Source organism: Macaca mulatta, chromosome 18 (assembly GCF_049350105.2).
Source record: "Macaca mulatta isolate MMU2019108-1 chromosome 18, T2T-MMU8v2.0, whole genome shotgun sequence".
In the NCBI taxonomy this organism is placed as follows: Eukaryota; Metazoa; Chordata; class Mammalia; order Primates; family Cercopithecidae; genus Macaca; species Macaca mulatta.
Genome location: NC_133423.1, coordinates 83,658,438 through 83,684,866, shown reverse-complemented (window position 1 = coordinate 83,684,866; position 26,429 = coordinate 83,658,438). Strand labels below are relative to the sequence as shown.

General features: G+C 42.3%; 1 protein-coding gene across 22 annotated transcripts in view; it reads right to left on the bottom strand.

The window, feature by feature from the left end:
- Positions 1–26,429, bottom strand: part of CEP192 (centrosomal protein 192) — a 142,937-nt gene that overhangs the window by 114,733 nt on the left and 1,775 nt on the right. For 9 of the 22 annotated variants that reach the window (XM_028837885.2, XM_028837887.2, XM_028837890.2 and 6 more), the window contains 7 exons: positions 22,743–22,910; positions 20,813–20,938; positions 12,843–13,018; positions 7,809–7,861; positions 5,334–5,454; positions 3,450–3,598; positions 2,180–2,315 (listed from right to left, as the gene is read on the bottom strand). In XM_028837885.2, the coding sequence (XP_028693718.2) occupies positions 2,180–2,315; positions 3,450–3,598; positions 5,334–5,454; positions 7,809–7,861; positions 12,843–13,018; positions 20,813–20,938; positions 22,743–22,910 (929 nt within the window). The remainder of the gene's footprint in view (positions 1–2,179; positions 2,316–3,449; positions 3,599–5,333; positions 5,455–7,808; positions 7,862–12,842; positions 13,019–20,812; positions 20,939–22,742; positions 22,911–26,429) is intronic. The other 13 variants (XM_077975353.1, XM_028837888.2, XM_077975354.1 and 10 more) reach the window with 6 other exon arrangements.

Sequence of the window (26,429 nt, the reverse complement as noted above, 5' to 3'; positions counted from 1 at the left end):
CACAGCCAATATCATACTGAATGGGCAAAAACTGGAAGCATTCCCTTTGAAAACTGGCACAAGACATGGATGCCCTCTCTCACCACTCCTATTCAACATAGTGTTGGAAGTTCTGGCCAGGGCAATCAGGCAAGAGAAAGAAAGAAAGGGTATTCGATTAGGAAAAGAGGAAGTCAAATTGTCCCTGTTTGCAGGTGACATGATTGTATGTTTAGAAAACCCCATTGTCTCAGCCCAAAATCTCCTTAAGTTGATAAGCAACTTCAGCAAAGTCTCAGGATACAAAATTAATGTGCAAAAATCACAAGCATTTCTATACACCAATAACAGACAGAGAGCCAAATCATGAGTGAACTCCCATTCACAATTGCTTCAAAGAGAATAAAATACCTAGGAATCCAACTTACAAGGGATATGAAGGACCTCTTCAAGGAAAACTATAAGCCACTGCTCCACAAAATAAAAGAGGACACAAACAAATGGAAGAACATTCCATGCTCATGGATAGGAAGAATCAATATCGTGAAAATGGCCATACTGCCCAAGGTAATTTATAGATTCAATGCCATCCCCATCAAGCTACCAATGACTTTCTTCACAGAATGGAAAAAACTACTTTAAAGTTCATATGGAACCAAAAAAGAGCCCACATTGCCAAGACAATCCTAAGCCAAAAGAACAAAGTTGGAGGCATCACACTACCTGACTTCAAACTATACCACAAGGCTACAGTAACCAAAACACTATGGTACTGGTACCAAAACAGAGATATAGACCAATGGAACAGAACAGAGCCCTCAGAAATAACACCACACATCTACAGTCATCTGATCTTTGACAAACCTGACAAAAGATCCCTGAAAAAAGGATTCCCTATTTAATAAATGGTGCTAGGAAAACTAGCTAGCCATATGTAGAAAGCTGAAACTGGATCCCTTCCTTACACCTTACACAAAAATTAATTCAAGATGGAATACAGACTTAAATGTTAGACCTAAAATCATAAAAGCCCTAGAAAAAAACCTAGGCAATACTAATCAGGACATAGGCATGGGCAAGGACTTCATGTCTAAAACACCAAAAGCAACGGCAACAAAAGTCAAAATTCACAAATGGGATCTAATTAAACTAAAGAGCTTCTGCGCAGCAAAAGAAACTACCTTCAGAGTGAACAGGCAACCTACAGAATGGGAGAAAATTTTTGCAATCTACTCATCTGACAAAGGACTAATATCCAGAATCTACAAAGAACTCAAACAAATTTACAAGAAAAAAACAACCCCATCAAAAAGTGTGTGAAGGATATGAACAGACACGTCTCAAAAGAAGACATTTATGCAGCCAACAGACACATGAAAAAATGCTCATCATCACGGGCCATTAGAGAAATGCATATCAAAACCACAATGAGATACCATCTCACACCAGTTAGAATGGCGATCATTAAAAAGTCAGGAAACAACAGGTGCAGGAGAGGATGTGAAGAAATAGGAACACTTTTACACTGTTGGTGGGACTATAAACTGGTTCAACCATTGTGGAAGACAGTGTGGTGATTCCTCAAGGATCTAGAACTAGAAATACCATTTGACCCAGTGATCCCATTACCGGGTATATACCCAAAGGATTATAAATCATACTACTATAAAGACACATGCACACGTATGTTTATTGCGGCACTATTCACAATAGCAAAGACTTGGAACCAACCCAAATGTCCATCAATGATAGACTGGATTAAGAAAACGTGGCACACATACACCATGGAAAACTATGCAGCCATAAAAAAGGATGAGTTCATGTACTTTGTAGAAACATGGATGAAGCTGGAAACCATCATTCTCAGCAAACTATCACAGGGACAAAAAACCAAACACCGCATGTTCTCACTCATAGATGGGAACTGAACAATGAGAACACTTGGACACAGGAAGGGGAACATGAAACACCGGGGCCTGTCTTGGGTGGGGGATAGCATTAGGAGATATACCTAATGTAAATGACGAGTTGATGGGTGCAGCACACCAACATGGCACATGTATATGTATGTAACAAACCTGCACGTTATACACATGTACCCTTGAACTTAAAGTATAATTAAAAAAAAAAAAAGTTAAAAAAAAAAAGGTAAATTCAAAACTAGAACTTAAGAACAAAAGAATCATATTTCTATACTTACTAGTCCCAGGTAGACAAAAAACTTGGCTTTCCTCAGACTCTTTGCGAGTTGTTTCAGAAGAGTGTAAGTCAAGGGAAATCAGAGAGCTGTTATTTTCTGATTGAAACTTGCAGTTTAAGCTACCATTTTCATTTGCCTGTTGAAAAAATATCTTAGCTGTATTAATCTTTTAAATTAAAATGAAATATTTTGAGGGAGAAAATGTGGCTTTACTGAAGGATGCCAGAAAATAAATGTAGAAGGAATTAGAAAAATTGCCATTGTCACCACGAGAGCAATCAGTATTTCTACGAGTCAGCAAGGACACTGAAGCCACCTAGTGAAGGGTTGTCGGGGAATAAGATGATCAAAGGGCTGATATCTCATCCCACAGATGACTTATTAATAACAAACAGGAAAAGCTACCTTCACAAGGAGACATAGAGCTGACATCACCTTAGCCAAAATTATCAAAAACAGTTATCGCCAATTGTGGGAGAGAGAAACGTCTCCTGGTGTCGGGCAATGAGACGTACACAGCACTGCCTGGTTTACCATGAATCCACTCATGAGAAACTGTTTAATCTGTATTCTTGCCAAAATGTTTAATCTAATCTAGTTGGGAGGGAAAACAGATTATGGTTATTTTTCCCTCCTGACTAGATTATGGTTCACTCTACAAAACAAAGGGCCTAGATTTTACAAAATAGATCACATCATAAAAGAACTACTCCAAATTAAAAGAGAATAAAGAGACAGGATAACCAAAGCCAAGGTTAATCTTTGATTAAATTGTAGACAAAAAATTGTAAGAATAATGGACATTCTGGGAACAACTGGGTAAATGTGAATATGGACTGTACAGTAATTTAAATTATTATATCAAAGTTAGGTAAAAGAATTGTGGTTATGCAGGAAAATGTCCTTATCTACAAAAGATAAATGCTGAAGTATTCCAGTGAAATGTCATACTCTCTGTGACTTACTTTCAAATGATTCAGAGAAGAAAGTATTTATCGAGAGAGAAAGAAAACACAAAAGTGGCAAACTTTAGCAACTGGTTAACTGGAGGAAGACGGTGTAGCTGTCCACTGTGTTACTCCTTTAATTTTCTGTAAGTGAGGGAAAGGTACCAGGAAGGAAGAAAGGTAAGCATATCTCATCAATTCATACCTGGGAAACAGAGAGTCCAAAGAAAACCAAAGGCTTACATTTCATGTGAACATCCAAGGAGACCAATAGTAATTTTCTAATGTCAAATTTCTGAAAAATCAAAAAGACTGGAACACACCTGACTAAGATCATTTGTGGGTAACTTAAAACCTTTTTCTGGAGGTTCTGGTCCTTCTAGGTCTTCATATATCATTCCTGGAATTGCCAGTTGTTCAAAATAAGCCTCCAAATGATCATCATAAAACATTTCATCATCAATATCATCATCTATTGATAAAATCGAGAAAAAATAGAATATGCTTAAAGTGGTGACTAAGCAATAATTTGTAATTAAAAAGTCTGATAAGACATAAATGAGTCAATGGACTAAGATTTTGGTGGGTTTTTTTGACATGAGAAAACTATTGTAACTTTAGTCAATTATAAATCATTATGAACATTTTATATACAAGATAAATATTGAACCTCTTTGAGAAAACAGGACAGAAACAGACCCTGGCATGTTATCCAAAGTTAGGATATAATAAATGTGGCATCACAAATCAATGAGAAGAGAGGAGACTTTTCAGAAAATGGTGTGGCAAATGCTTACCTCTATCAAAAAAGTATAGATGAGCCTATCACAGGAGAAGTAAAAGGAAAAAAGGGAGGAAAGAGGGAGGAGAGAGGGAAGGCGAAAGGCCACTGCAGGGGTTTTCAATGCTGTAACACCCAGCTCAGCAAGCACCAAATAAAACATGAACTCTCAATCAGTCCTGGTCTTCTAAGTCGGCAATGTCATTTCAGAGGTCAATTTTGCAATCATTAAGAGTCTCAACAACACTTATTACCTATGTCTCAGCAATTCTGTCTACAAGAATCTAGCACACTAAAGCACTCAAAGAGTGGATACATTCAGGTCAGTAATTATTTATCCACTATTCCAAAATCCAAAAACGTCTGAAAACTCCTTTGGTGGCAAAACCTGCTCTCCATGGACGTGATGCTGACTCAGCTCGTCAGCCTGGCTTTCAAAGCCATGCATAATGTGGCCCCATTTCACACTTTTCTGGGCTTATTTACCAATGTGGCCTCCTACAGGTGCTGTAAACTTGCCACACAAAACCCCTGGCTGTTCCCCAAAACACAACCCGCGTGCTTACAGCAGGGCCTTTGCTGATGCTGTTCCTGCTTCCTGACATGTCCTCCTCCTCCCATATCTAAGGCCTGGCACAAGCTCCATCCTTTTTCTAGAAAGCTTCAGTACCTGCCTCAATCAGAGTTAATTTCTCACCCCCTATAATTCCCAGGCACACTTGGGGCCTGTTGGGTTTATGCAACCCAATCTGACAATTGGCTCTGCATCTCTTCTCTGCACCTAAGGTGTCTGAGAGCAGAGGCCAAATATTTCATGGTTCTGACCGGGCGCGGTGGCTCACACCTATAATTCCAGCACTTTGGGAGGCCAACGCAGGCAGATCACTTTAAGTCAGGAGTTCAGACCAGCCTGGCCAACATGCTGAAATCCTGTCTCTACTAAAAATACAAAAATTATCCAGACATGGTGGTGGGCACCTGTAATCCCAGCTACTCAGGAGGTTGAGGCAGGAGAACCACTTGAACCCGGGAGGCGGAGGTTGTGATGAGCGAAGATCACACCACTGTACTCCAGCCCGGGTGACAGAGCGAGATCCCATCTCAAAAAAAAAAAAAAAAAAAAAAAAAAAATTTCATGGTTCCCCTAATTTCTAAACACAGTGCTATATACCAAATGGCACCTCCAGGTGACTCCTTTATACCCTAACAATGTTAAACTGAGGATGAGTATAATCATATCAGGATAGATATATAGAAATAAATTCTTGAATTCCATCACTTAATAGAAGTGGCCATTTGAGTGCCAGCAGGTAGGAAGAAAAGGTAAGGACAAAAAACCCAAACAGTTGGCATCATAACTACTGCAACAAAGCAGAAGAAAGTGGAGTGGTGAAGAGCAGGGAAACACAGGGTACTCGCAGTGTACCAGAGGAATCTTCCAAGCTTGTCGGCAACACAAGTTTCTCATCTTCTAATAAGCTAGTGTGGCTTAGGTCACTGTTTAGAGTCTTGTCTTCAAAATGTTTTCCAGCATCGAGCACAACAATCTGTAAGAAACAAAATGGTAAGTAAGAGAAGCACATTCAAGGCTCTGAAGAGCACAGTACAAGGCTACAAAAAGGACCAAGTACGTTCTCAACTTCTAATGTGTTCACTATCTGTAAATCACAGCTTAGGCAATAAAGGGCTAGCAATTGTACATGTATTAATAACTTTCCTTTCCCCCATGCCACCTCCCTCACCTGACCTACCCAATAGAGCATCCTTAAAACTTAAGGCTTCTCTCAAACTGTGCACATGCTCAGAGAGGCTCGTAATATAGTAAGTACACAAATACATAACTGAACTTCAGCAACACAAGGCTTCCAAGAAAGTGAAGATAACAAAGCTAGACCCGGCAGCCTGTATCTAAGGAACTCTCTGCACCATTACATTGGAATAATCAATTTCTCTGCTCCACAACCAGGGAACAGGTAACCCTAAAGGGCACACAGCCATTTAATAAGCATACCCAAGTCCCAGAATGAAAATGTAATTATATGTAATATAACGTGATTATATGTCATATATACTACATACATATATGTAAATAACACCAGCATAGGAATTATATTGCAAAATGCACACCAATTTTTAAGACAGAAACATGGAATCTTAATCCAGTTTTACATTTAGAGAGGACAGTGCTGAGCTATTCTCACAAATATTTAAGCACCAGGGGCATCAAAGACTACTATAATCAACTGTTATTTAAAATAGATGATCACTTAGAATATGGCAAATGTTAACAGCTGTGCAATGTAAGCTCTGTGCTTCGAAAGTTTTTATAATACAAAAATTGGGGAAAAAACCTATATGGGAAAGAACAATATGTAAAACGTCCCTGTCTTTTTGGTCACGTTGGCTACTGAGAATGCCGTGTACTCTGCCAGGCTTGGTCCCTGGAAAATGTCTCCATTCTGATAAAGTGGCACAGCTCCACAGGTGAGACGAGACCTACATGTGGTAGCAGCTCCCTTCAGTCTGCTTTCTAACACATTTATTTTCCCCTATTCTCATTTCTTCCTCTTTTTAATCAAGCATCTCATGTTTCTATACTTCTGTTGCTTTCCAGTTTTACTGTCCCTTATATTATTAATTTCAAACATTAATTTCAACTTCACTACACCTGCACTTCCTCTAAAAAGCATCTCTCACACTTGAAACTTACTAGGGGTCACATACAGGGTGAGCACATAGGGCAGGGCCAACAAACATTTTGTGTAAGGGCCAGATAATAAATACTTCAGGCTTTATGAGCTGTACAATCTCTGTCACAACTTCTCAACTCTGCTATTGTAGCACAAATAACAGCCATAAACAAAACATACACAAACGGGCACAACCGTATTCCAATAAAACTTCACAAAAACAGCCAGCAGACTGGATGCAAGCCATAAACTATGGTTTGCCAATCACTGGCACAGGGAAATAACTTTTACTTTAGACCCTTTTGCAATCATTCTATAAACTTTACAACTCTTACAAAAGTAAAACAAAAAGTGTACCTCTTTTTTATCAGTTTTAACAGTGTTTAGTTTATATTTTGTAAGCAAATCTCATAAATTCATGACTGCATGCCTGAAATTCAGGTTTGGTGGTAATGTTGGGCATAAACTGTTTATCTTCTCAGCATCTCTCTTCTGAAGAGACCATCCTTTATACTTCACGTGGTCCAGTAGGGCTGTCACTTGCATTCCTCTATCTGTGCATGTATACACACTCATGCACAAGCACACGCACAGAATTGGACATTAGATCCAGGCTCATCCCAACCCACCCCTTGGCACAGCGATATGCAGAGGGGAGGACACATGAGCCAAGTGAGCTCGTTAGAGCTGTCTTTTTCCTCTTTTCTGATCACAAGTGTTAAGAGTATAGGCTTGTGTTGCCAACAAATGAGACAGATTGCTTATCATTTGACAAATTATTAAGTGACAACTAAGGGCCAAGAACCATTCGAGGCACTCAGGCACTCAGGATACAATGAAACACACACACGCGCGCGCGCGCCCGCACACGCGCACACACACACACACACACACACACACACACAAAGAAATGCTTGCCCTCATGGAGCTAACATTCTAGATGAGGCCAGTACAGAGTGAAGCAGAGCAAACAGATGGACTCAGCTCCGACATCACCAAGCCCAAGAATACAGTCCCAGGCACCAGCACTACCCCTGAACCTTCTCATTACTTGAGAGAAACTCCCATTTTTACTGAAGCTGGGTAAGTTAGAGTTCTACTAGAAAAAAGTAGATGACGTCTAACTCATATTAACACTTATATATGTGAAATATGAACTTTCACTCCCCTATAATACTCCGGAAAACAATAACAAATACATAAAAAGTTACCTTGGGTTCCTTATCATTCATCCATGACTGTAAATGAAAATCAATAGGTGAGTCTGTATAAGAAAACAAAAACAAACTGAGAGACCAAGTTATTTTATCAGCTAAATACGCAACGATACCAAAAAATAACAAGAAATATTTTTCTCTTGAAATAGAATAGAAGCACTTTTAAATGATGTATATGAGTCCATCACAGGTTGGTTGAATGTTTTTAAATGTTAGGGTGGAGATTCATAAAAAAACTGTACCAAAGAATTTGAATATGTATCTAATCAAGACTTTACAGCTAACGTTTGCTTTGAAGGAGATGTGCAGAGAGAAATAAGAGAAATGGCACCTTATGACTAAGCAAAGGGACAAACCCAAATAGTGGGACAAACTGCACTGTGACTGATCTAGATTATTTCAACAAGGCACTGACACATGAGACGCAACAAAGGTGCGCAGCATAACAAAACCTCTCTCAGATCCCCATTCACACAAATCAATGCGAACGACTCTATCAGATGATAAAAAAAGAAGCACTAAGTTCATTAGCTGTGTTAATAGCACTGTGGTTATACAAGAAAATATCCACCCTTCAGGAGATGCATACTGAAATATGCACAAATGGCAACAGAAATTTTAAAATATCAGAAAAAGGTTGGGCACGGTGGCTCAAGCCTGTAATCCGAGCACTTTGGGAGGCTGAGACGGGCGGATCACGAGGTCAGGAGATCGAGACCATCATGGCTAACACGGTGAAACCCCGTCTCTACTAAAAAATACAAAACAAAAACTAGCCGGGCAAGGTGGCAGGCGCCTGTAGTCCCAGCTACTCGGGAGGCTGAGGCAGGAGAATGGCGTAAACCCAGGAGGCGGAGCTTGCAGTGGGCTGAGATCCGGCCACTGCACTCCAGCCTGGGCGACAGAGCGAGACTCTGTCTCAAAAAATAAAAATAAAAAATAAAAAAATAAAATAAAATATCAGAAAAAAGTAGTAAAAAGGAGAGATGATGCAAGTATGACAAAATCCTATACCAACGGATAAGTACATGGGAGGTTTTTTAAATTGATACATACAATTCACATATCATTAATTCATTCTTTCAAAGCATACATTTCAGGGGCTTTAGTATGTTCACTAGGTTGTGCAGCCATCACCACTATTTCCATTATTCCAAAATGAAACACTATACGCATTAGCAGTCACTCCCCATTCCCGCTACCTGCCAGCCTCTGACAACCAGGAATTTACTTTCTGTTATTTGCTACTCTGTATCTATAGATTTCCCTATGCATAAACAGAGTCATACACTTTGTGGCCTTCGTGTCTTTCTTCTTTCACTCAGCATGTTTTCAGGGCTCACCTGTATTAAAGCACGTATCAGTACTTTGCTCCTTTTTGTGGATGAGTGATACTCCACTCATGTGGCCATACTACAGTTTCTTTGTCCATTCATCAGTTTATTAACATCTGAATTGCTTCCACTTTTTGGCTGTTGTGATGGTGCTATGAATATTCACACACAAGGTTTTGTGTGAGGTCGGACACAGGGGCTCACGCCTGTAATCCCGGCACTTTGGGAGGCTGAGGCGGGTGGATTACTTGAGGTCAGGAGTTTGAGACCATCCTGGCCAATATGGTGAAATCCCGCCTCTACTAAAACTACAAAAAGTAGCTGGGTGTAGTGGTGCACGCTTGCAATCCCAGCTACTCGGGAGGCTGAGGCAGGAGAATCACTAGATCTCAAGAGGCGAAGGTTGCACTGAGCCGAGATCACACCACGCACTTCAGCCTGGGGGACAGACCAAGACTCTGTCTCAAAAAAAACCCACAAGTTTTTGTGTGGACATACGGTTTCCTTTCTCTTGGGTATATACCTAAGAGTGCAAATGCCAAGTAACATGGTAACACAACAGTTAACGTTTTGAGGAACTGTCAAACTGCTTTCCAAAGTGGCTGTGCCACTTTACATTTCTACCAATAATGTAGGAGGATTTCAATTTCTCCACATCCTCGCAAACACGTTATTTTCCATTTTTTAAAAAATTATAGTTAGCCTAGCCTATAAAGTGTGAAGCAGCAGCTCACTGTGGTTTTGTTTCTACTGTTTCTTTCTTTCTTTTTTTTTTTTTTTTGAGATGGAGTCTCACTCTGTCACCTGGGCTGGAGTGCAGTGGCGCAATCTCAGCTCACTGCAAGCTCCGCCTCCTGGGTTCACGCTATTCTCCTGCCTCAACCTCCTAAGCAGCTGGGACTACAGGCGCCCGCCACCACGCCTGGCTAATTTTTTGTATTTTCGGCAGAGACAGGGTTTCACCATGTTAGCCAGGATGGTCTCGATCACCTGACCTTGTGATCCACCCGCCTCAGCCTTCCAAAGTGCTGAGATTACAGGCGTGAGCCACCATGCCCGGACTTTTTTTTTTTTTTTTTTTCTTGAGACAGTCTCTCTCTGTCATCCAGGCTGGAATGCAGTGGCGCAATCTCGGCTCACTGCAACCTCCACCTCCCGGGTTCAAGTGATTTTTCTGCCTCAGAAAAATCACCCGAGTAGCTGGGACTACAAGCGTGCACCACTACACCCAGCTAATTTTTGTAGTTTTAGTAGAGGTGGAGTTTCACCATATTGGCCAAGATGGTCTCGAACTCCTGACCTCAAATGATCCACTCACCTCAGTCTCCCAAAGTGCTGGGATTACAGGCATGAACCATTGTGTCCAGCCTCATTGTGGTTCTGAATTGCATTTCCTGGATGTCTAATGATACTGCATATATTTTCATGTGTTTACTGGTCATTTGTACAACTTCTTTTTTTTTGAGACGGAGTTTCGCTCTTATTACCCAGGCTGCAGTGCAATGGCGCGATCTCAGCTCACCGCAACCTCCGCCTACCATGTTCAAGCGGTTCTCCTGCCTCAGCCTCCCACGTAGCTGGGATTACAGGCATGTGCCGCCACGCCCAACTAATTTTGTATTTTTAGTAGAGACGGGGTTTCTCCACGTTGGTCAGGCTGGTCTCAATCTCCCGACCTCAGGTGATCCACCCGCCTCGGCCTCCCAAAGTGCTAGGATTCCAGACGTGAGCCACTGCGCCTGGCCCAGTCTTTTCCCTTTCTTGATAGTGTCTTTTGAAGCATAAAAGTTTTCAATTCTGAAGTCCAATTCATCTATTTTTTTCTTTTATTGCTTATTTGAGTTATAATATCCCCCTTTTCTTTCACATATATAACATTTTTCATCAAGAGAAACACAAACCTCCCTTAAAATTTTTCTAACATATAATGTGCACTCATTCATCAATCTTACAACATACAATCAGGCAAGTCCTTTTGAGTACTGAACTAGTTTGGAGTTACAGAATACCACTGCTATGTAAGTACATAAAATGAACTTTTCAATTTCCAGTTTTGATTTCTTTGACGAAAGAAAGTGAATGCAGAGTACTTAAGAGCAATCAGACAGCAGAAACCTATAATTTTTTTAAACAACTTTCCCTATATTTTTATTTATTTATTTATTTTTGAGACAGGGTCTGGGTCTGTCTCCCAGGCTACAGTGCAATGGCATGATCACCTTGACGGCCTGGGCTTAAGCAATCCCAACTCAGCCTCCCAAGTAGCTGGGACTTAAGGCGCACAGCACTATGCCCTGCTAATTTTTGTATTTTCTGTAGAGACAGAGTTTCACCTTGTTGCCCAGGCTGATCTTGAACTCCTGGGCTCAAGCCATTCACCCACCTCGATCTCCCAAAGTGCTAGAATTACAGGCGTGAGCCACTGTGCCTGAACCCCCATATTTTTGTAGTTTCTTCTCCACATCTAATTTGAGAGCAATTTTTCTTTTTGAGACAGAATCTCACACTGTCACCCAGGCTGGAGTACAGTGGCACAACCTCGGCTCACTGCAACCTCCGCCTCCCGGGTTCACACAACTCTCCTGCCTCAGCCTCCCAAGTAGCTGGGATTACAGATAGCCACCACTATGCCTGGCTAATTTTTGTATTTTTAGGAGAGACAGGGTTTCGCCACGTTGGCCAGGCTAGTCTTGAACTTCTGACCTCAGGTGATCTGCCCACCTCGGCCTCACAAAGTGCTGAGGTTACAGGCGTAAGCCACCGTGCCTGGCCCAAGGGTAATTTTTCAAATGCCTTACCCTTGAGTATTTCCAATACATTCAACCTAGTTTTCTTAGAAACAATAATTTATTTTAGAACTTATAATTCACCAGTTTTATTTAAAAAAATAAGCTTAGAAACAAAATTGACTCTCAATAAGAATATAAATTAAATAGTGGAAGAAAAGTGGAAGATGCACTAAAAATAGGCTTGTCTTGAATATAAAGTATGCTGTGGCCATCCGACAGCATGGTTTCCAAAGCAAAGAGAATTTCAGCTTAAATCAGTCAACAAGGTTAAGAGGAGACCTTTTCCTATAAAAGTACTGTAAACATGATATTACCAGGTACAATGCAAACCAAAGCACTTTCAGTTTACAGTATGATAGTACAAAATGAATACATCCAAGCCAGGAGTGACGATGCATGCATCCAGTTCCAGCTACTCGAGAGGCTGAGGTGAGAGTATTGCTTGAGCCCAGGAGTTCATGACCAACCTGGGCAACACAGCTAGAATCCATCTCAAAATTAAGGAAAAGGAAAAAAAAAAAAGGCCAGGCACAGTGGTTTATGCCCATAATCCCAGCATTTTGGCAGCCCAAGGCACAGCAGATCTCTTGAGCCCAGGAGTTCGAGCCCAGCCTGGGCAACATGGCGAAACCCTGTCTCTACTAAAAACACAAAAAGTTAGCCCAGCATGGTGGTGTGTGCCTGTAGATTCAGCTACTAAGGAGGCTGAGGTGGGAAGATAGGTTGAGCAGCCCAGGAAGTTGAGGCTGTAGTGAGTTGTGATCACACCACTGCACTCCAGCCTGGGCCACAGGAGTGAGACTCTTCCTTAAAAAAAAAAAAAAAAAAAAAAATTCCAAAGCTGGGGAAATGAAAAAGGAAATAAAAACATATGCATTAAGAAATAATTTCCAATAGTTCAGTACCTTGTGCTTGTTCCAGTGGTGAAGCCCTGTTGAAGAGATCTTGGTCCTGCAAGGATTCTGTAGCTCCGGCTGGCTCCTCTTCTGGTCCTGCTGTCTCCATTTGGGAAGCTGACTGTTTGCTGAGAGCATTTGACAAACGCTGACTTTCCACATAGCTCTTTTTCCTAGAGATAGAACTTTTTTATTAGGAAACAGAAGAATGATAAAATGTTAGTTACCTTGGGTAAATCTACAAAATATCTATTAATCAGTTATGCGTTTCACCTCTTAAAAAGAAAAAATGGAAGCAACAAAAAGAAACATTTGAGTCTAGCCAGAAAAGTACAACTGCTAACACTGCACGGTATTCGGGGGACTGAATCAACCTTTTGGGTCCAGTGATATACAGTCTACCAAAATCAAAGAGAACGTCATACAGCTGCTCTTTCTCTCAAGCAGCAAAAAGTGGTTTTTTTATTTCCAGAATAAGTATCCTTGAAACCAGGCTACATAATACAGCTTTCTAAAATCTGCAGACTTAAAGGATATTGGCATATTTGCCAAAATAGCCAAATCTCTGAATTAATAAAGGTTTCAATTGTTTTTACTTTTATCCCTAGTCCTGGTTCTTGTCCTTATCTTTCTTTCTGCCTCTGCTGTTTTCTGTGTGGATGAAAGTATTTTTCTTACAGGCAATTTTCCTCCCACCCTACTGCAAAAACTCTTGGGTCTAGAGCAGCTCACCACAGAAAGAGGAGGAGTGGGAATGGAACTTCAGGAAAAAGCCTCTAAATGCAACAAATTCATTACATGACATACTGATACCAAGAGCCAGACTCAAATTTGGCCAGGATGAATTTTTTTTTAAAAGCCCTTCCATATTTCTCAAATCCCAACCCTTCAGGCCTGAGGCAACACTCCAACCCTAACTACAATTTACTTCCCAGTTTCTCCATCTCTTTACTGGAGCTGTAGTACATACAAAGTCACTAGCTTAAGCCAAAGGTGCGCTCGTGGGTAGGTACAGGAAAACTTCATTGAGTACAGGAAAGGAAAGGCATAGGTGGAAAGACTACGCATAGTTACAAAGTCAAGGGGTAGCAAGGACAGAAAGGAAAAGAGGTGGGGGAGCAAGATGGTGACAGGAAATAAATAAACAACAAGTCAGGACGTTTAGGTCCATTCCATATTTTAAAGCCCCACCCTGAGAAAAGCATGCAGTATGACCACCAGAACTTTAGAATGACAGGGTCAGTTGAGAGCAGAGCGCTCCACATTCACCACCATCCCTCTAAAAAAGCTACTTCGTCAAAACTACAGATATCCTCTATTTTTATTAGCTCAAAACAACTTTTCAAACTAAGTCACAGGTTTCAAGTTAAACAGGAAAGAGCAACTTCCAAGTGTCCAATAAAATGACAGCAAGGAAAGCTATAAAAGTGAGGCAATCTGGGTAAGAACTACCAGTCCTCACCCATGCTTACCCCAGATTCTGGAATCCGAAAAGCAGATGGGGTGTGCAGGGGAAAGAAAGACGGGGTGTGCAGGGGGAAAGAAAGCCGCAATCCAAGAACGGAGGGGCCCGGAAGCAGAGAAGGAAACAAATCTGCCAGGAAGAACCACAAAAATGTTCCGTGGCTACAGGCAGGAGGGCAGGAGGGAGCCAGGAAGAACCACAAAAATGTTCCGTGGCTACAGGCAGGAGGAGGCAGGAGGGAGCCGGGAAGAACCACAAAAATGTTCCGTGGCTACAGGCAGGAGGAGGGCAGGAGGGAGCCGGGGACGGCAGCAGAGGGGGACTGAAAGCCCGGCATGAAGTGTGGCAGGAGCGCCCACCCTTCTGCCCCACCCCAGAGACAACAGCCATGCTCGCACACACAACAGCGAACACCTGGCAAGGGGGAGGGAAGCGCTTGCCTGCAATCAAAGCACAGAAAATGCCTGTGGAGAACGAAGTGACGGCAGTAACAATGGCCCAGAAGAAAGCATTAAACATCTGGCATAAAATTTAAGACTCCAGCCTGCGCACTCTACAGTAAACGGCCAGGAACAACGTCCCTCTTGCGGGGAAGTCAATGAGAAACGAGAGTTACATACACAACGGATCAGGATGCCCACGCTAGGCAGCCTAGAAGCCAGCCACAAATCAGACAAGAAAAACAGGAGCAGTTCAAGAGACAAAAATAAAAATGAACAAACTATACAAGCAGCCCTGGAGAAAAGGAACAGTTTACAGAACTTTCAAAATTTCTAATTAGAATCTTCAGAAGTATCCATGTAGCTGTTACACTCAACCCTCGGTATACATGGGGGACCGGTTCCAGGACCCCTGCGTCTACCAAAATATGCAATATTCAAGTCCCACAGTTAGCACTGACTACATTCAGGTTTCACATCCACAGATACTGTATTTTCCATCCACGTTTGGTTGAAAGAAATCTGCTTGTAAGTGGAACCACACAGTTCAAACTCGGGTTGTTAGAGGGTCAAGTGTACATCCACAAAAACGGTCCATTTTAAAAAAAGGTCAACAAAAGAGCTCTCATGATTAAAATTATGATTGCCAAATGATTTAATGAGCAGGAAAAAAAAAGAAACTTATCTAGAACAATGTCTTTTTGCACTAAAACAGAAAAAAAGGGAAAAAAATAGAAATAGAACCACCCAGGCAATCCAAAACAGTAGCTCTGGAAAAAGAAAAGGAAAAACTTGATGAAAAGCCGTAATTATCTAGAACTGATCTCCAAATCAATGCCAATTAGAATTTAGTGAATGGGGCCGGGCGTGGTGGCTCAAGCCTGTAATCCCAGCACTTTGGGAGGCCAAGACGGGTGGATCACGAGGTCAGGAGATCGAGACCATCCTGGATAACATGGTGAAACCCCGTCTCCACTAAAAAAAAAAATACAAAAAACTAGCCGGGTGAGGTGGCGGGCGCCTGTAGTCCCAACTCGGGAGGCTGAGGCAGGAGAATGGCGGGAACCCGGGAGGCGGAGCTTGCAGTGAGCTGAGATCTGGCCACTGCACACTCCAGCCTGGGCGACAGAGCAAGACTCCGTCTCAAAAAAAAAAAAAAAAAAAAAAGAATTTAGTGAATGGGGGAAAACAGCCCCACCCACAAGGGACTCAGACGGGATTCTAAAATTTCCAGAGAAAACATAGTTCAGATAAAAAACCAAGTATTGAGATTACACCAGACTTCACGTACAATGTAGCAATATCTTCAAAATTGTGTGAAAGTTTATTTTCATCCTAAAATTCTGTACTCAGCTAAAATATTAATTTATTCCAAGATTAGAATAAAGACATTTTGAAACACAAATTCCCTCCTCCCCAAGAAGGGGTCAAAGAAGTCACCCCTCACCAGGAGACTGGGGCTTTGCCTCTCCCGGCTGCCGGCCCTCCAGTACAGCGTCCAAGGAAGCCCTATACTCAGACCAACAACTCAGGGCTTCAGGCTGTTCAAAACTCAAGAGCTAGCTCCAAGCACTTACCTCTCCCCAGGCACTGAGTCTAAGACTCCATCTCGCCAGGCCTCCCGTCTTCCATCAACAAGGACCAACAGGACCATTTCCAGAGCTCCTGCCTCCAGCAAGAGTCAAGGGGATACCCTCAAGATGCCCTCCCATCCCTGACATTTGCGGTTTCCTCACAGCAACAGGTGAGTGGGACTACCTTCCCAATGCCCTTTAACTACCGAATTTCAGCTCCTAAAACCAGCCAGGATGCCTCACTGCTGGCACTCCAAGCCCCTTAAGACTGCCCAGCCCTTCTACTCCCCAACAAACAAAACCCTTCTACTGTGCCTTCTGTAATTTACAGAGCTGGGTTGACAAGATCTGCCATTCCTGAATCCCTTCTCTGAACACTCCTTTCACCTTACTGCTTTAATGAAAGCCTGAATATCCTGTGAGGACATTACTACCCCCAAGCTCTGACAAGGGGGGACCCTCATCTCTCCCACAGCCGTGGCATCATCACCTGGTGTGGAGATGGAATATATACGCCCTTCTTGCCCTCAGTGCCACTTCCAGGTCACTCTCCCTAGAGCCTCACAGCTTTGAATCACCTACTACCCCTCTTGCCTCTAGTACCACAACTATATGATGCTGACCCCACCTGCACCTCCAACCCATCTGTACCACCACATCACTCTCCCTCCCACTGTCCATACCCTCTCCTCCTCCTTAACCTAAAGCCCATGGCCAATCTCAGCAACCTTGTCCTTCACTCCTTTTATAAACTACAACCCTGGTTAAATCCAATTCTCTGCCTCCTCTTCACCAGCACTCCTAAGCTCAATGTGGCTGGAGAAACATCACAATCACCCCGAACAGTCATGCCCATGGCCCTCAAGTTGGGCCCTTGATGTCGTCTAGGAATCCTAACATTTCAACCCTGTCCATTCATTTTCCTATGCTCCCATGTGATAATTTTACATCTTTTTTTTAAACCACCAAACTCCTCCTCCTCCACCTCACTCTGACTTGATGATTATACTTCCTACTTCACTAACCCTACTTTTAGCCTGAAGCACTGAAAAGGTAACTTCCACAGATTCTTACCACTACATGCACCCACCCAGGACAGCCTCCCACCTGTTCCTGCAGAGGAACTGTCCGCAGTCCTACCCAGCTAAAGCCATTCCCCGCACTGCACATTGTGGCCTACCCTCTCTTACTGACACAGACATTACTGCAGCAATTCTCTTCCCTTTCTACATCGGCAAGTTTTACCCTTTCCAGGAGATTATTCCTGTTATCACGTAAACAAGCAGCAACTTCTCCCACCACAAGAAAAAAAAAAAAGTGAAACTTTTCTTCACCCACTACAACCATCCAGCTATCATAACCTCGTTTCTCTACTCCCTTTCACAGCAAAACTGCACAAGCTGTCCACTGCCTCTGACAGTAACTCCCGTTCTCTCTGAAACCCACTCTGAGTAGGCCATCACGGTGCCTGTCCCTGCTTCCACCAAACTACTTATTGGGGTTCCGAATGACCTAATCTATGCTAATTCCAAGGGTCAATTCTTTGCCCTCATTTTATTTGACATAGTTGGGTAACTCTCCTTTTATACATGCTCTTGACATGGCTTCCAGGATGCTCTGTTTTCCTCCTGCCTCTAATCACTAACTCTTTAATCTTGCTGTTGATTCCTCCTGTCCCCAGCTTCTCACCGTGAAGCATCCTGAGGACCAGGCCTGGTTGCTGTCTTCCACCTGCCTCACCTCCAGACAGTCAAGACTCAGTGCCATGCGGCCCCCTCTCGCCTCCTACAGTCTCTTCCATGTGACAGCCAGAGTGGGCCTTTTTTTGAGACAGGGTCTCACTCTGTTATCCAGGCTAGAGTGCAGTGGTGCAATTACTGCAGCCTGGATCTCCTGGGCTCAAGTGATCCTCAGAGTGGGCCTTTTAAAACACAATTCAGATGTAGCCCTTTAGTGGCTTCCCATATCTCTGAGTCAAGGTCTCTGAGTCAAGGTCCTGCTCACCACCTCGCCAGCCTCCCTGTGCTCTGTGAACCACGCGGGCGACGAGTCAAGGTCCTGCTCACCACCTCGCCAGCCTCCCTGTGCTCTGTGAACCATGCGGGCGACGAGTCAAGGTCCTGCTCACCACCTCGCCAGCCTCCCTGTGCTCTGTGGACCACGCGGGCGACGCTCCTGCCTTAGTTCCTTCAGGCTGGCTGCATCTTTGGCCTGAAGTCTGCTCCCCCTGGCGTCCACATAGTTAACTCCCTCCCTCAAGTCTTGGCTCAAATCTTTTTTCTGGCCGGGCGCGGTGGCTCAAGCCTGTAATCCCAGCACTTTGGGAGGCTGAGGCGGGCGGATCACGACGTCAGGAGATCGAGACCATCCTGGCTAACACCGTGAAACCCCGTCTCTACTAAAAATACAAAAAACTAGCCCGGCGAGGTGGCGGGCGCCTGTAGTCCCAGCTACTCCGGAGGCTGAGGCAGGAGAATGGCCTAAACCCGGGAGGCGGAGCTTGCAGTGAGCTGAGATCCGGCCACTGCATTCCAGCCCGGGCTACAGAGCAAGACTCCGTCTCAAAAAAAAAAAAAAAAAAAAAAAAATCTTTTTTCTTTTTTTTTTTTTGAAAGAGTCTCACTCTGTTGCCCAGGCTGGAGTACAGCGGTGTGATCTCGGCTCACTGCAACCTCCACCTCCCACGTTCAAGCAATTCTCCTGCCTCGGCCTCCCAAGTAACTGGGATTACAGCCACATGCCATTACACTTGGCTAATTTTTGTGTTTTTGGTAGAGATAGGATTTCACCATGTTGGCCAGGCTGGTCTCAAACTCCTGGCCTCAGGTGATCTACCTGCCTTAGCCTTCCACAGTGCTGGGATTACAGGCGTGAGCCATTGTGCCCTTGGCTCATATCTTATGTCCACAATGAGACCCATACTGAACACTGCCTTCAGCCTTCCTAATAACCCTCCTTATCATATTGTTTTTTTCTAGTACTTTTCCCTTCTAATATACTATAAAATTAGCATATTTTAGTGTCTTGTTTAACATCTGTTGTAATCACTGGCATTTCCTACCCACTTGGAAAAGTGTGTGGCGCACACAATAGGTCAGTCAAAACTGCGCAGCGAAGGAATGAATATACAAGGGTTAACATCTTTAATACAAAGAAAGCACTTATATATAAAGACTATCAAGAGGCAATTCACAACATAAATATAAGTAATGAACAGACATTAAAGTAGGTTCAATTCCATAAATACTCAAATACAAATTTAAACACAGAAAACAAGATTGTCTGTAATACCACCATTACCATTTTGGTTTTTTAGACTTCCAGACTTTCTTCCATGCATACACACATGTGTATTATATAAATTATTTTTCCCTCCAAAAATCAAAGATTAAAACTAGCATCATCAAATGTCGGGCAGGGCTGGGGGAAGCTGGCATTTTCATCATACGTCTACTAGGAGAAGAAACTGGCACAAGTTTTCTCAAGAGCAATGTGTTAATTTGTCATGGTCTTTAAAATACACTGTTTTTACCTCAGCAATTTAAACCCTAGAAATCTTAATAATATCCTAGGTGTGAAAAATGTATATATAAATGTACATATAGGGAAGTTCATTACATTTATAATAGCAAAACTGGAATAATCTAAATGACCAACATAGATCTGAGTATACAGTCCATTAACATTATGACACAGATTCATATTATAGTAATTGAAAGCTGAACATAATACTGCATCTTAATTTTTTGTGTAATAAACAGAATAAGAGTTTAACTTATTTTGTTAAAAAAATAAAAAAATTTTCATTTTTTCTATAGTTTCATATTAGAAGTAAAAAGAAGATTTAAAGGCATAAATGCACATACAAAAATTTGTAGTATGGAAGACTACAAATAAAAATGTACTAAATGGCTGTTCTCTATTTAGTGGGATTATAGGCCTTTACTGTCTTCAAATAATTTTCTATATTCTCTGTTTTTTTCAATAGCACACGTTAATTTTAGAATCAAAAAAAAATGTTTTGAAAGACTAAAACTGTGATTAAAAAGCATAAAGAAAACTCTTGGCCGGGTGCGGTGGCTCACACCTGTAATTCTAATCCCGGCACTTTGGGTGGCCAAGGCGGGCAGTTCACTCAAGGTCAGGAGTTTGAGACTAGCCTGGCCAACATGGTGAAACCCCATCTCTACTAAAAATACAAAAACAATTAGCTGGGTGTGGTGGCACATGCCTGTAATCCCAGCGACTCAGGAGGCTGAGGCAGGAGAATTGCTTGAACCCGGGAGGCAGAGGTTACAGTGAGCCAAGATCACACCACTGCACTACAGCCTGGGCAATGGAATGAGTGAAACTCCGCCTCAAAAAAAAAGAAAAGAAAACTCTTAAAGATTCCTAGAATTAATCAGAATTACTTACAGACACAATCACATTGTCACTTCCCACAAGACTGCGTAAGACCTACTTTTAACATAGTACAAGCAAATGAAGGCATGAACTTACTCGTCATCCTGGAAGCTAAGCTGTAACCTCTCTCTTGGTTCAGCATCACTCTGGCTTTCGGGAGATGACCCGGATGGAACTGAAAATCTCTCTTCTACTAAGTAAGATGACTGGACATCAGGATACCTACACAAGAAAAAATTTTGTTTTAATTGTTAAGAATTAAATTACACATATTTAAATGTCATCATGACATAGGGCTGCATGACAGTAAAACCAACCACCAGGGACAAAAACAAACAGGGCCCCTGTATTTCAAACCATCATCCTCTGTGCAAAGCACGGAAACCTGTGGCTCAGCAATGGGGAGTTTATCTGTATTCAACAATACAGTCACAAAAATCTTAAAGCTATAAGAGCTGACAGCGTTAATACAACCCCTTCATCCCAAAGGTCAAGATGATGCTCCTCACTAAATGTTTAGGTTGAGAGAAGATGGGAAAGTTTAAGCATAGGCAAACTTTATACGTTACGCAAGACGCTACATGTAATGGATGTATAAACTATACACAGTCCAGTTGAAGATACAAAACAAGGTGTATTTAACCAAACAGCAATGTGGTAATAAAACAGAAATTTTAAAAGTAAAGAAAATAAAAGCTGGTTGAGTTTTGGGGGTTTTTTTGAGACAGTCTCCCTCTGTCGTCCAGCTGGAGTACACTGGCCCAATCTCAGCTCACTGCAACCTCCGCCTTCTGGGTTCAAGCGATTCTCCTGTCTCAGCCTCCCGAGTAGCTGGGATTAGAGGCATGAGCCATCACGCCTGGCTAATGTTTGTATTTTTAGTAAACAGGGTTTCGCTGGCTGGTCTCAAACTCCTGAACTCAAGTAATCTGCCCGCCTTGGCCTCCCAAAGTGCTGGGACTACAGGCATGAGCCACGACGCCCAGCCTGGTTGAGTTTCTAAGGAAGAGAAACTTGACTTCAGGAGATGAAAGTTACTAGAATGACAAGAGTTACTTGAAGAGTTACTTCACAAACCCAGGACAGACTGAAAGCTGGAAGAGAAAGAGAAAGACAGCCATACAAATCTAGTAAAGAGTAAACCTGGCTGAAATGAATTAAAAAGTGAGACTCTGTCAGACCTCTAAATAGATCCAATGACCCAAAACTCTAGTCACAGGTGACTGGATTTGGAACAGACACCTAACCTAAGATGGACCAGAAACTCACGAGACATTAGGAGACAGTTCAGTGTAGCTAAAAATGTAATTCATAGATGTCTTTTGAGAATTTGTGTTGCCATATTCTGTAACATGAACAGAAAAGCAAATAAAACCAATGTATTGAAAAAGAGAAGAGGCTGGGTATGGTAGCTCACACCTGTAATCCCAACGCTTTGGGAAGCTGAGGCAGGAGGATCACTTGAGCCCAAGAGTTCAAGAACAGCTTAGCTAACACAGCCAGACCCTATCTCTACAAAAAAATTTTTTAATTAGCAAAACAAAAAGAGAGAGAAGAGAATGAGTTATACAGAGACACAGGGTGGGAGGACAAAAACCCAAGTCCTAATAGCTTCCCAAATCTCAATCTCTGTCCCTTCTTGCAGCAAAGCTCTGCACTCCTCCCCTGATGACAAGAGGTACTCCTATTACCTTATGATTAATTTTCCTTTGAACTTCGCTAACACAACTTGTTTTACATTACTAGCCATTAGTATGACTGAACTAATAAAATCCAAAACACTATAGACAAAAAAAAAAAAATAGACCAAAATAGGTAATTGGTGCTCAAACCCCAAACCTACTCACTGAAAAGGCAATGCAATGGGGAAAGAGACAGTAAATTCTGTCTTTTCCATATTCATTTCACATATTTGGCCATCTCCCTCATAGACAAAACAAAAAGCTCAAGCTTGACTGACAAACATAAGTATCAGCATGCTGTCGGCTTTATGGACCTGGAAAAAATCTGCTCAAACAAATCTTACCTGTTATCAGTGCTGGATCTATTCCTAGCAAGTGTGGAAACAGCAACCGGCAAGCCAAGATTTGAAGAAAGAGTGACATTTTCCAAAATCCCACTGTTACCAAATAATGAATTGGTGAGAAAGCTTGGAAATGATTCTTCTGCTATACCTCGAAAATCTTCCATCTCACTGCAATAACAAAAGTATTTCAATAGATCACATATTACTATAAAATGTTTTTAAATGATTAAAAGCATCATCTTAGAAAACTAATAAATCTTAGGAAAAAAATCCTTTTTGTAGCATCAGTAAGGGGGAAATAGGCAAATAGTCTGAGGTAAAATAAATCTCAGAATACTCTGCTACTTTATAGATGAGAATAGAAACCTTAAACATTAAACTTATCTTCTTATAATTATAAAAACGTAATACAACACATTTTAATTTGCTCTTTGCTTCATGTAGCAAGGAAAAAGAATTACTACAAACTTATCTAATAAAGAAAGCAAAGATGGCAGAACACTGATGGTATATACAAATGATTTTAGGGCATATTTAAAAGTTTGGTAGTTACGTACTCATTCTAATACAGAACAGAAAAAGTACAACTAGCAAAAATCTAGCCTGGATCTCAGAGTGTCGTTAAGAGCGAATTAAAAAGTGAACACATTCAAAGAAAAATTTTCAGTTAAAGTATAGTTGGCACATGGACAAGGTAAAAGGGGTAAAAGGGGTACACAAATGACTAAATCTGGAAAACACCAGCACAAAATCTACGCTATTACTAGAGAACTTGACCACGGTACTCTGAAGATGTTAGCCAGTCTCAACAATTTTTCAGAGTACGTATCATATACACACTGCATGGAAATCAGTAAAGGAAATAATGACAGGAGGACTAAAAGATAAATAATCAGGAAAAGCTAAAAAAAAGAGAGGATATTGGCAATGTGCCTTGAAGACTGAGAAGAACTTTTAAAAGGCAGAGTATGGGATAAGAGAGTTTATTTAGGATGACAAACATGAGCCAAAAAGGAAAAGAGTTAAATTTTATTGCATATCTACTAACTTAACTCACTGAATCCACAGAAAATCTTACAATATAGGTATTATCCCATTTTACAGATGAAGAAACAAACTGAGAGACTAAATTAGCTCAATTTTCCCAAGGTTGTAATTCGTAAGATTCAAACCCAGGTCTGACTCGAAAACCCACCCTAGGTGCTACGTCTATGCTGGCAGTAGCAAATACTCCAATGTATTTTGGCAGCAGGTAAACAAAATAACACAGGAAACGAAGCTAGAATGCCAGAATGGAGCCAGATTCTAAAAGTCTGAAATGGTGTATTGGAAAGTTTGAACTGTATTCTGCAACCAACGAAGGACTGGCACAATCAATCTATAGTATGGGAAGGGAGAGGACTTAAACACCTGGAAGACTACTCAAAGAGCTACTTCAGGCCGGGCGCGGTGGCTCAAGCCTGTAATCCCAGCACTTTGGGAGGCCGAGATGGGCGGATCACAAGGTCAGGAGATCGAGACCATCCTGGCTAACACGGCGAAACCCCGTCTCTACTAAAAACACAAAAAATTAGCCGGGCGAGGTGGCGGCGCCTGTGGTCCCAGCTACTCGGGAGCCTGAGGCAGGAGAATGACGGGAACCCGGGAGGCGGAGCTTGCAGTGAGCCGAGATCTGGCCACTGCACTCCAGCCTGGGCGACAGAGCGAGACTCCGTCTCAAAAAAAAAAAAAAAAAAAAAGAGCTACTTCAGTAACACAGGAGTGTACTAGGATCAACGACAAATTGGATTAAAGCACAGATTTTAAACAGTATGGACTAACTACTCTACAAAATATAAAGAGAAAAAGTTTTACGACCACTAAAGAGGGTATGGGGCAGGTGCGATGGCTCATGTCTGTAATCCCGGCATTTTGGGAGACTGAGGCCGGCGAATCACTTGAGGTCAGGAGTTCAAGACCAGCCTGGCCAAAAAATACAAAAACTAGCCAGGCGTCATGGCGGGCACCCGTTACCCCAGCTACTTGGGAGGCTAAGGCAGGAGAATCAACTGAATCTGCGAGGCAAAGGTTGCAGTGAGCCAAGATTGCAGCCCCGCCATTCCCTGTACAGATCCCTGCCGCCCGCCCCACGAAATGCTTAAAAGGTAGCTTAACTCTTTGAAGGGCTCAGACTTGTCCAGGGCTCAGACTTTTTGGATGTTAATCCGACTGGGCTGGTGCACCTAAATAATAAATCCTCCTCAATCCCTCAGTCTGATTCCTAAATTATCCCACAACAGTTTATGACGTGCCCATGCCCCTGTCTGAAGCCCACCTCTCCACTCTGCACTCGATCCCAACCCCTCACGGCACTGACAACTACTCTACCAACCGGCCCCCTTTCTTAACGTGATCGAGTCTTCTGTCTGTGCAAGCCCTCCCATGCTGGGCATGCTGCTATTTCTCCCACCTTTTAAAAAAGCCTTCCTCTTCATTATCCCCTGAACTGCCACCACACCTATCCATGCTCCCGTTATCACAGGCTTCCAGAGGAATCATGACTGACCATCCAGTTTTATCACTATTTATTCTTGCATTTATCTGTCTTCTTCCAGTGAAATAATTTCTCCCTAAGAGCAGGGGCCTTGCCTATCTGTCCATCACTATTTCCTTAACACTTAGAACAATGCTTAGCACACAGCAGGTACTCAGTAAGTATCTGTGAAACTAATGAATGACAACATTCTCAGGCAGTGGGTAATCTCAACTTTAACTTTAACCCCTATATATTTAGAAGAGCAGCTTCTTGGGGAAATGTCTATCTTGTTCATCCATATATTCCCAATACCTGACAGAGAAGTGGAAATACAAATTGAAAAAATGAGTTGTAAGGAAGAATCTGTAACCCCTAGTTTGCTGATACTCAGTGTCTATTATCAAGTAATGTGCTAATTATTTCACATACATTTTTCTAATCCCCATGTCAAATCTGTAAGGTAGCTATCATTCCTATTATTGAGGGAAATGAGGCTGAGAGAATTGAGATGTTTCCAGTCCACACAGCACAAATGAGGCCAGAGGATTCCCACCCAGGCAAGTCTGGCCGCAGGGCATTCTTTCCTCTGCACTAATTCCACCTCCCGGTGGTGCCTGAAGTCCCAGCTACTCAGGAGGCCACCATGGAAGGCAGCTTGAGCCCAAAAGTTTGAGGCTGCAGCGAGCTATGATCACGCATGTGAATAGCCACTGCAATACAGCCTGGGCAACAAAGTGAGACTCTGTCTTAAATAAATATACAGGAGCATATGCATCAGTTATATGCAAATACTACACCAATCTATGTAAGGAACTTGAGCATCTAGAGGATTTCAGTGTCCTGGGGCAGGAGCAGGTCCTGGAACCAATTCCATGGATAACTTGAGGGAACAATCACACTTCCAAATGGCTCTCTGACATCTACCTTAGCCCCCAATGCAATACAAAATACAAAAGCAAACTTGTTACCTTTGCTCTGTTCATTCCTGCCGTTATCTTCAGTCTTCGCCCAAATCCATCCCTATTAACTGGCAATACAAGACGGACGCCGAGGACCATTCTGATCCCTCCTGCTCTCTCACCAAACTCTAATGCTTCTAACGTCAAATACCCCTCTGGAGCTGAGCCCCACTTCTATATTCCTAATGCCGGTTGCTCATCACTTTTTATTCT